The 10,495-nt window shown below is 37.7% G+C and overlaps 1 protein-coding gene across 3 annotated transcripts; it reads left to right on the top strand.

The window, feature by feature from the left end:
* The first annotated feature begins 28 nt into the window (after positions 1-28).
* On the top strand, positions 29-10,472 carry ZCCHC4 (zinc finger CCHC-type containing 4). Of its 3 annotated transcripts, XM_069014317.1 has the most exons (13): positions 29-362; positions 516-634; positions 2,166-2,248; positions 2,926-3,201; positions 3,533-3,613; positions 3,937-4,009; positions 4,504-4,654; positions 5,165-5,265; positions 6,432-6,553; positions 7,143-7,218; positions 7,719-7,770; positions 8,451-8,595; positions 10,238-10,472. In XM_069014317.1, the coding sequence occupies exons 1-13, from the start codon at positions 104-106 to the stop codon at positions 10,359-10,361; spliced, it is 1,662 nt and encodes a 553-aa protein (XP_068870418.1). In that variant the 5' UTR covers positions 29-103; the 3' UTR covers positions 10,362-10,472. The 3 variants fall into 3 exon arrangements, with proteins under 3 accessions (XP_068870418.1, XP_068870419.1, XP_068870421.1); XM_069014318.1 differs by lacking the exon at positions 2,926-3,201; XM_069014320.1 differs by lacking the exons at positions 7,143-7,218; positions 7,719-7,770; positions 8,451-8,595; positions 10,238-10,472 and having other exon boundaries at positions 5,165-5,337; positions 6,432-6,516.
* The last annotated feature ends 23 nt before the right edge of the window (positions 10,473-10,495 follow it).

Below are 10,495 nucleotides of genomic sequence, written 5' to 3'. Positions count from 1 at the left end.
AAAACACGGTACAGCGCAGTTCGAAAGGAGATGGAAATGCCTTTATAACCTTGCCATGATCGTTTCTGTCGGACAGTTTATTAAAAAGTGAACGGTGTCGCTGATGTGCGGGGTCCGCGTGCTGCCGCCTGTCACTGTCCCAGTGGGAATGGCCGGGGCTCCGGGCCCTGCTCTGGCGCTCTCGCCCGGGCGCCGCCATCTCCGCCGGGGCCGCCGTTCCGCTGGGGGGCGCCGTCCGCCCGCGGGGCGCGGTGCCCGTCGGGAAGGAGGCGGTGCCATGGCGGCGGCGGGCTGGGAGCGGCCGAGGCCCGGGTCTCTCTCCCTGCTAGGGCCGGCGCCCGGCGCACCCAGCTGCCCTCACGGTGAGCCGGGTCTGGGGGGACACCTCCTGGCGCGGGCTGCTTTGCAGCAGCCTTTGGGAAAGCCTTGTTCTGGAAGCTCGGTTCTTGCAGCGGAGCTGTGCAACAGATCTGCAGATGTTCCCTATGTTATCGTGTCATCGCCTTTGTCCCTAGGTCCTACACTTCTGTTTGCGAAGACCAGCCAAGGAAAAGAGCAAGGAAGAAGATTCTATGCTTGTTCGGCTTGTAGGGATAGAAAGGATTGTAACTTTTTTCAGTGGGAAGATGAGAAGGTAAGAGGGGACTGCTTAAGGCTGTGCTATAAAGGCTCAAGGCTACGAATGTGATCGCAGGTCTGGAGCACCTCTCCTATGAGGAAAGGCTGGGAGAGTTTGTGTTATTAGCGTGGAGAAGAGAAGGCTCCGGGGAGACCTTATAGCAGCCTCCCGATACCTGAAGGGGGGCCTCCAAGAAATCTGGAGAGGGACTTTTTGCAAGGGCAGGTAGTGGTAGGACAAAGGGTGATGGCTTTAAACATAAAGAGGATAGGTTTAGATGAGATGTTAGTAAGCAGTTCTTTTTTTTGAGGGTGGTGAGGCACTGGAAGAGTTGCCCAGAGAAGTTGTAGATGCCCCATCCCTGGAAGTGCTCAAGGCCAAGCTGGATGGAGCTCTGAGCAACATGGTCTAGTGGAAGGTGCCCCTGCCCATGGCAGGAGGGTTGGAATTTGATGATCTTTAAGTCCCTTCCAACCCATGTCATTCTATGGTTCTATGAAGTATTGGGGATTTTTTCCTCTATTTAGCAATTTAAAAAGTATATTTTGTTGTGGAAATCTGTGGCAAGTGCTATTTTCTAAACTTGGTCTAGTAGTTGGTATTTAGCTGAGCACTTATTTGTCAGGAGGACATGTTTCAAGTATAGCTTTCAAGAAAGGCTGTGTACATTTTGAGCAAAACTGGCATTTGTTATTCTATTGCCAAAACATATGGGAAGTTTGCTGATGCTATGCAATGTTGAACAAAATTGGGTACTTCTGATCCCAAGATGCAGTCATTTCCCCTGATTAAAATAGAGAAAATCTGTTGGATACAAACAATAGTGGGGTATACAAAATGCTGAGATGGTGGGGCTTGGCATGATGCTCAGTAATTTCAGAATATTTGCAGCAATATTTCTTTGTCATTCATTTTGAATATCACTTGTATTATGATGTCTTTTGTTGTATTGCATTTTACCATCTCCTCCTTTAAGCAAAACAGTTCCATAAGTTTTGACCAAATGTCTTGAAACTTTGTTGTGAAACCATGAGTATGTTTTGTGGGAACAAAGTAGAAGACTCAGAGAAGAGTGTGAAAGACTGAAATGTTAAATACTCAGTTGCAGATCATAACAAGGAGCTGTCATGCTTTTAAAATGATTTCACACAAAAGACTTGGGCAACGTTTCTACTATCATCAGTTTTTCAGGATCAGATCATAGTTCTTCAGAGGGAACACAACTGCCGGCACACATGAATAGAAAGTATGGCTCTTTCTATCTTTATCATAATAATGTTTGGAGTTTTTCTCTGAGTATTACATGTGATAGAAGACTGAAATGCACAGTTCAAATTCACAATGAGAGGTTTGTGTTATTTTGCAGCATGCCCCTGTGCTGCAGACATACTTGTTCTTCTGAAACAACAAACATGATCATTCTTCCTTGCAAAGTAGCTAAAGCATGAGACCTTTTATGCACCCCTTTTTTCATGTTGAGATTTGATGTACAACACACAACAGTAGCTGTTCGTTTTGTAACTTTTCATATACGCAAATTTTACAGGTGTCAAAAACTAGGCTTGCGGCACGTGAAGAATATAATAGAAATCATCAGCCTCTTTTTACACACAGACAGAACGTGGACAGGTATTGTTAGTGTACATTTTCTTCAGTAAAAATGAAGTAGTATGGGTATCTGAATGTAGAGATAACATTTCAGGTTTCTTTAAAATATGAAAAGAGGAATTTGGACAACTAAGAACTGTTGTACGGCAGTGAGAAGGAAATAGCATGAAACATTTAACTAGAGCACGGTATTTTCAATCCAGGAACTGGGGGTGTTGGTTTTTTTTTTCTGCTATGTATAGTCACTCTTATGTTAGTGCTCATAATGAGCTTACAAGACATCAGTAGCAATTTCTGTTAAAAAAATTATTCCTGACTTTAGTATGCAAAAGTAGCAGGCTTAACATTGTGAAAAGAAGCAAAGGTAACATAGTAACACATAATGTCTGAATTTTGTGTATAAATGTACAGTACTTTGCTGACAGTTGATGGAGTCTTCACTCTGTAATCTAGTTATTTTATGGAAATTCCCAGTATATTTGGTCAAAAAATTTTATGCATTTCAAAGCATCCTTTGAATATTTTTTCATCAATAGTAATTCATTCTCATGGAGTTTTGCGAGAGCAATGTAAACTATATTGTCTGTTTAAATGTCTGAACTCCTAAAATATACGAAGCCCCCTCCCATAGCTCCCCTTCCTATCTTTGCTAGAAGCTTTTTTCAAACTTTGTTCCTTATCGTCTTTTATATTTAAAGGTACAAGAATTTTGTTCTGTTACCATTATCAAAGAGAAGGTTTTGCCAGGAATGCCAGCAATTGCTATTGCCAGCAGAATGGGAAGAACACTCGGATCACCAGTTCCTGTGTGATATCACCACTACCCAGTTGAAAAGTCCCAGTCAACTTCTATATCCACTGGAGAATAAAAAAACAAATGCACAATATTTATTTGCAGACAGAAGTTGCCAGTTCCTACTGAATCTCCTTATAGATTTAGGATTCAGACGGGTGCTCTCTGTTGGAACACCCAGGTACATCAGTGAGAATTGTTACACTTTCAAATAATATTTCTCTCTCAAAACTGTACAGCTTACTAATGATTACATGATCAATGATTCTCCCATAATAAGAGGTTCACTATACTTTAATTGGTTGGGATTATCCAAACATTTAGTGGGATCTAGCTTTGAATTTATACCAGAGAAGACTGTGGCACCAATGCAAATAACACATGCAAGTTAGACTACTCCATTTTCTCTATCTGTTTGGTTTTGCGCTTAGTTAAGTACCAGGCATTCTTGCCAGATCATGTCTGAAGCCAGTGATTTTGTGTTAAATTTCTTTGTTCCAATTATACTTCAGACTTCATGAAATGATCCAGTCAAGAGCATCACAAGAAGAAGAATTCAGTGTTAGAAGCCTTTTGCTGGATATTGATTTCAGGTAGGTTTTAGCAAATGTTTATCTATCTGAAGAACCTATACAAAGATGTGCATTCTTATTACTTAAAGAGATAAATTGGTGGTTGTTTTCCCTTTCTTGTCTCTGCATCTCTGTTCCTGTACACATGTACACACAAATGACATCCAGTTGATGAGGAAAGTAAGTATACTTAATTATTTCTCAGTATTGGTATGTGTTGTCAGTTATCAGAATCCAAAGATGATGTTTTTCTTGAGGCCTGTTTTAACTATGTTTAACTATCCCCTTAGGAAAAATGAAGAGTTGTTTATATTTTTCTACTACTATCAAAATTTATTTTACAGGTATTCACAATTTTACACAGAGGGTGAATTCTGCCACTACAACATGTTCAATCATCATTTTTTTGGTGGAGAGGTAAGGCCAAGTATTTATTGAGTGCTTTGGTAAAAAATGCATGTTGTTGATGCAGAATTTTGTAAGAAAGTCATGGCTGTTCTAGTAGAAAACATCACAGAAAAACATGAATCAATTAAGAACATTTTAATAAAAGCAGCAATTAAGGTGTGTAAGCAACATTAATTAGGATTATTTTAATAGGCAGCTTTAACTTTGAATTGAGTGGAAGAGAACTGCTGAAGAGGAGGCACTCTCATTCTTTGATTTTCAGTAATGTTTTTATATGTTAACTGAACAGGGCACCTGTTTTCAGTCCTCCAAATCTAGGTGGGGTTTTGTGTTGTTTTTTTTTTTTTTTTTATGCTACTCAAGAGGAAATTCACCTCCACAAGACAGGAAAAAAGTTTCATCTTCAAAGTTGAAATTTCTACAGTGATCATTTCATTGCCAAAGACAATATGTTTACAGTTCTCAAATCTTTATTTCTGGAAATTAACTTCTGTTTCTTACAGGCTGCACATGAAACTTGCAGGAAATTCTTGTATGAAGAGAATGGTGAAAGAGTCATTATGGTAACTGATCCCCCATTTGGAGGTTTAGTGGAAGCACTGGCTTCTAGTTTTAAAAAGCTGATGGCAATGTGGAAGGAGACAGAAAAAGAAGGTATGTATTACAGCCAGATAGGTGGGTTGTGCTGAAACATCACTTTAAGGAAAAAGGACCTATTTCTAAGTGTGTGATTCTTATTACTCAGGTGAATGTGAGCACACTCATGTTATAATTTCTAGAGATGAACTATCACATATCTAATTTAGTCTCCTGATATTTTTAGTTCAGTAATGCCCAATTCTCAAAGTCTGCATTAAAAACTTTTCCCATTTTTTTACAAATCTGCTTTGCAATTAAAATGGACTTTAAATGTAGAGAAAAATAAGCTGTCAAACCAGTACTGTTTCTTAGCAGCCTAAGCTGGTATCAAGAGTTTAGTTACATGGCACTTACATCTCCACGTGTAAAATATGCCAAAACTTTCTGTTGCCTAAGAGAACTACTTCTTCTGCCCAATCTGATGTAGATATCCATCTTTATGTATTTGGAATGTTCACTGTAAATTTCTCATGCTGCATGTACTGTGTTTTTCTCCTATGTACACCAAAGTCTTTTCATTACTAGGTCATGACAACAAAGAGATGCCCGTGTTCTGGATATTTCCATACTTCTTTGAGTCTCGTATTCTTGACTTTTTCCCAAGCTTCAGTATGATGGATTACCAGGTACAGCTGAATCCAGTGAATCTGCTAAATATCAGTTGTGTGCAATGTGAACAGGAATATGAGTGAAAGCAGGTACAATGGCATTCTTCTCTGTAGCTGGGCCTTGCTCGTGTGAAGCCTGCATTCTGTATTTCTGTTAGTCATATCTGTGATAACTTTTATCGTGTTCCTGTTATGTATCTTTAACTCATCTGTCATTTATTCATGAACTTGTTTATTCTGCCAGGCTTTCAGTGTAGCAAAATTTGTTCTAATTCTGACAGGTGCTTGTTGCAGAGGTGAGAGGTAACTTGATGAAGAGTATTTTGTTTTTCACAGATGTTGAAATGTTAGTGGGTAGTGCCCAGCCCTGGTTAAAAAAAAAAAAAAGGGTCTTTCGTCTCCAAAACTGCTGGGATCAGAGTACAATTACTATGATGGAAATGTTTGGAATTACTTAAAATTGCTTAATAAGTGAACTTGTCAGTGATAAAGCAATAATGTGGCATCAGCTTCTTCAATATCGTGTCCATTCTGTACATAGTTTAAGCACACGTGCTGTAGTGTGTTTTGAGAGCTCAGTCATGGGTATTCATGATGCTAAAGGTTTATTTTTTCATTTAACAGCTCTGCATGAATTTTGACATTGATATTCTGAAGAATGTATTTGTGTCTTGTAGAATAGAAATTTGTTGAAGAAAATTTTAAACTCATGCTAGGCTAGAATCTGCATTCCTGCCAGTATTCAGAGCTTTTTGTGACAAGTCTCTGAAGGCAGTGCTGGAAAAAGCAGTGCTAATTGGATTAGCAACTTTGTAGTTACTCTGAGATAGGTTAAGATGTCACCGCTTGTACTGACAAACCAAACAGTATAGATCCCTATTTTTTTTTAACAGGTTGCTCTTGTAAACAACTGCAATGTTATCTTAGGTATCCCATGCAAATGAGCAAAAAGGAATAAGTAAAATATGATTACTGAAGTCTTGTGTGTCTCGCCTAATACTATACTTGCACAAGTTTACAAGTAAATGAGACAAAAAACTGGATGTAGAATTTGTAATCTGATTTGGGGTTAAGAGTCTTCTGTATAAACATGAACATTTCATAAGGCACATATAAAGATAATAAATATGTAAATAGCTCTTCCTGTGCTTAGCATTTAAGACTCTTTTTTATGTTTTTTCTAGGTAGACTATGATAATCATGCACTATATAAGCATGGCAAGACAGGTCGTAGACAGTCTCCTGTCCGTATTTTCACGAACCTTACCCCAAATATGATTGTGCTTCCTGAAGAAGAGGGTTATAGGTAAGATGTATTAATGCTCAGGTGACTTTTAAATGAGTGTCTTTGTTCTTAATTAGGGCATAAAATCTCCAAAGGAGTTTCGGATTGTGCTGTTCAGTGTTGTCTTGCCTAACTTGGATGCCAGGCTTAAAAGCACATTTTTCTGTCTCATTCTAAAGTTGCATGTTATATAAACAATGTCTAGGAGAGCTGAAATGTCTAAAATGACATTTGTATTTTCCAGCGTGGAATGATGAGATTCCTCATTTTTTCTGTGGGAAATACTGTCTACATCAACAAGAGAGATTTGCAGCTATGTCTGATAATCTGCTGTTAAGACAGTAGTTAAGAAATGAACACTAAGAGAAGCACTGAGTACAGAGGAATTTAGTTTCTTTTACTACTGATACTGTTGATAATTTGACTTCAAGCACCTGAATTTTACTGTGTGGATGTACTGTATGTAAATGGCCTAAGTGGTCATTTATGCATCAAAGACATAATCCTTAATTCAACAAAGTGATTTTGCAGTCCTTATATTTGTTGTTAAGCTTGTATAAAATTAATTGTTCTGTGAGCAAATAGTGGGCCAGTTCATCTTTTTCCCCAGGTTTTGCACTGTATGTCAGCGATATGTTAGTTCTGGTAACCAGCACTGTGAGATATGCAATTCATGTACATCAAAAGTAGGTATTTTCACTTCTTTCTGAATGGAAGTTTTAGAAGTAGTCAGATAACAACCTCTGTAGTACTTGCTTTGATAAAAACCTATTCTGATACTGAGTTCCATGGGAAACCCCCAGCAGTTCCGTTTCATAGACTTATTATTACCTTCTCAGTACATCTTTCATAACTCACTGGGAAATAATTTCGTTCTCCCTAATTCCTTTGTGTTGGAAAAAGGACAGGACAAGTTTGCTACTTGCCAGTTAGACCAGAGCTTACTCAGCTGTGGTCTGTTGACACATACATTTTTTCTTATGTTTTGAAGTTGTAGAACTTGCTAATTTCAAAATTTCATCTGTGGTTTTCACAGATTCTCAGGACTGTTGCTTCCGAGTTACAGTCCTTCCTACAGAAGAGTTGTTCCTGTAAAGAGTGGGGACCATACCTGAGTAGTTCTGTTTTAAGATGGAATCAGTGGGGGGGGGTTTAATAAATAAAACCATTTATTTGCCTTTTGTAGGATGGCAGACGATGGAAACACTGTGTTCTTTGCAAAAAATGTGTAAAACCCTGTAAGTACAGAAAAATATTTTCTAAATAAAAGTGCACTTAGTCTAAAGAAACTGAAATTCCAAACCAGAAGAGAAAATATTTTGTGAAAGAAGTAAAATGTAGGAATTCAGAAGACATAAAGGAAAAGTGTTAATTTCACACAAGTTGCTATTCTTCAGTTTTGGTGTACTTGCACTGTGTGGAAATGTAATAAATTCTTGTCAAGGCACACTAAATCCTATTTATATTTATTATGGGAAAACTGAAATATTTCCATTTGTCATATAAGTGTTTCCCGATTTTGTAAACTTTGAATTTCATAAACAAATAGGCAATTACTAAAATGTTCGAGAGATCATGATAAAATTATGTTTCATGCACAAATTTAGGTGTATTTATAGCTCTGCATAAATAGCTGAAGCAGTCATTTTTGTTACTGTTACAAGTCCATTATAACATTTGGACTGTTTTTCTTTTTAAGATCACACACAGGGTAATAGTTCTAATGCCCAAATAATTCACACATCATTGCACAGTATGTCTAGTAATGTGATAAGGGACCAGAAAGTGACTTACATCCATCTCTGTAAAGCTAATCCAGAATTAAAAATGTGGTATTGTGGCCTATATTTAAAGCTTGGTTTCAGAATGGTCATTGTAAACTTTTCCAAGATCATAAATCATATTATGTATTTTGCAGCTTGGTTTCATTGTAACAATTGCAACTGCTGCACTCTTCAAAAGCACAGTTGTGAGAAGACTGACATTGGCTGTTTCGTTTGTGGCAAGGCAGGTCACAAGCGCAGTGCCTGTCCCAGTCTCTCCCGCAGCAGAACAGCTTGTCAGTAAGTGTGATATTGCATTAATACAGTAAAATACAGCATTCAGATGAGATGACATGTCATGGAATCAATTCAGAAAGAGATGATTTTTGGCTTTAGATGCTGTCAGTCTCCCTATTGCCCACTTGCTGCATTGCTGGGGAGTATATACTGAAGGGAGGGTATGATAAAAGGTCACCGGGGCTTCCAGTTCCCCATCTGTGGGTTTTCTTTCAACACTGACTTATATGGATGGCAAACTTGGTGACTGGTGCATGGAGCTCTGTCAAGACGACTGAAAATTGATGTAATAGAACACTTTTATCCCCTTTTAATTCCTCATGAAAGGGCAGATAGAAGAGTCACTATAGTGGTTTTATTGCTTCCTGTCTCTTTTGCTTTGTTGTAGCATATTTTGCTTTTTTCCTTCTGGTATTTCACATGCTTTTTGTAGCATGATCTAAATCTCCACCGTTAATGAGGGTCACATCAAATACTTTTTTTCTTCCATGACTGCCCTTTAGTAACATACAGAGCAACACTGTACACATACCTGTATGTATCGGAGAGCCAAATAAATGGTGTGTGGCTGTCTTCAGATGGAACTAACTGAAAACAGGAAAGGGGATTTGCTAAGAGATGATCCAGCAGATGGCTCAGTCTTTCCAGTTCGGGATAACTGATTGCACTTTTATAAATTCCTCTCCAGAGTAATGGGGTTTTCTGTGATTCTGGACTTGAAAGGCTGTAGCAGGGGAAGTGCAAATCTTTCATCCCAAAAGCTGTGTGTTACACAGTGAGACTCAATTACCCTCTTGGATCAGTATCCAGAGATTCACCAGGTGCCTGCTGGATGGTAGATGGGTACGGCTCTATTGCTTTGTGTCCTACTGATATTAAACCGGGTTTTGCTTAGGGAGTATTAGACACAAAAGGTAGCAATGTTTCATTTTATATATCTCTCATAAAAATTAAATCTCTGTTTCTTTTTCCTCTGCTAAAAAATTAAAAAGGATGGTAAAAGAAATTCATTAAACCTCATCTGTTTCTTCTGTCAAGGAAGGTACTATTGTCAGTTGTACCAGAATGGTTTAGTACTTTCAGGCCATCAGTTAGTTCTTTTGCTGATTCATTGCAGAAGATAACTTAGATAACTCTTTTTCTAATAAAAATTTTGTATGTTTTGTTATAGTTATTCAGCGTTTCGCATTATGACATCTTTTGTCAGAGACAGAAAACAATCCACTTGCTAGTTGTGCTTAGGTTCTGTACTAATTGCAGGGTGCTTCCTAATGGTGTTAAACTTCATGTACTTTCTTCTAAGCCTTTCTATTATATATTCATGTGTTATGTATTAGCATGAAACTATGTATGTGCTTTTTTGTACTTGGTGAGTTTCTTGTTTTCAATATCTGTTTATATTTAAATGCTGAATAAGTACATAAAATGAAAGTATAATAGCAATAAAGTGGACAGTTTTGGGAAGTTGAAATACCATAACGTTTTAAGATGGAATATTCCTTGTACTTTTTGTGACAGTACTTCACATATTGCCACAAAATTTATATACTTATTTAAAATATGTAAATATTTTACAAATATATTTGTACAGAGAAGCGTGTTCTTCATTTTATTCTAATCTCTATGTTCCTTTTTTGCTTTACAGGCCTGACAAAAAGAAAGGGCAGAAAACTCGAAAGAGAGTAAAGATGGGGATCTGTAAAAGATTAGCTATGAAACATGCCATATTCTCTAAGAGGAAAGTAAAGAATAAGAAAAAAAAGACATGACTTTTCTTGCTGCTACATGGTTGCTAATTTTTTTTTTTATTGCCAGCCTTCTGTTCCATTTTCTAAAAGTGTAAATGCTAACATCCAAAATAAAACCGGACTGAATGAAAAGTGACAGTTCCTTTATTATACAT

This window comes from Aphelocoma coerulescens, chromosome 4 (assembly GCF_041296385.1).
Source record: "Aphelocoma coerulescens isolate FSJ_1873_10779 chromosome 4, UR_Acoe_1.0, whole genome shotgun sequence".
NCBI classification, from domain to species: Eukaryota; Metazoa; Chordata; class Aves; order Passeriformes; family Corvidae; genus Aphelocoma; species Aphelocoma coerulescens.
This window is presented reverse-complemented; position numbering and strand designations above follow the sequence as displayed.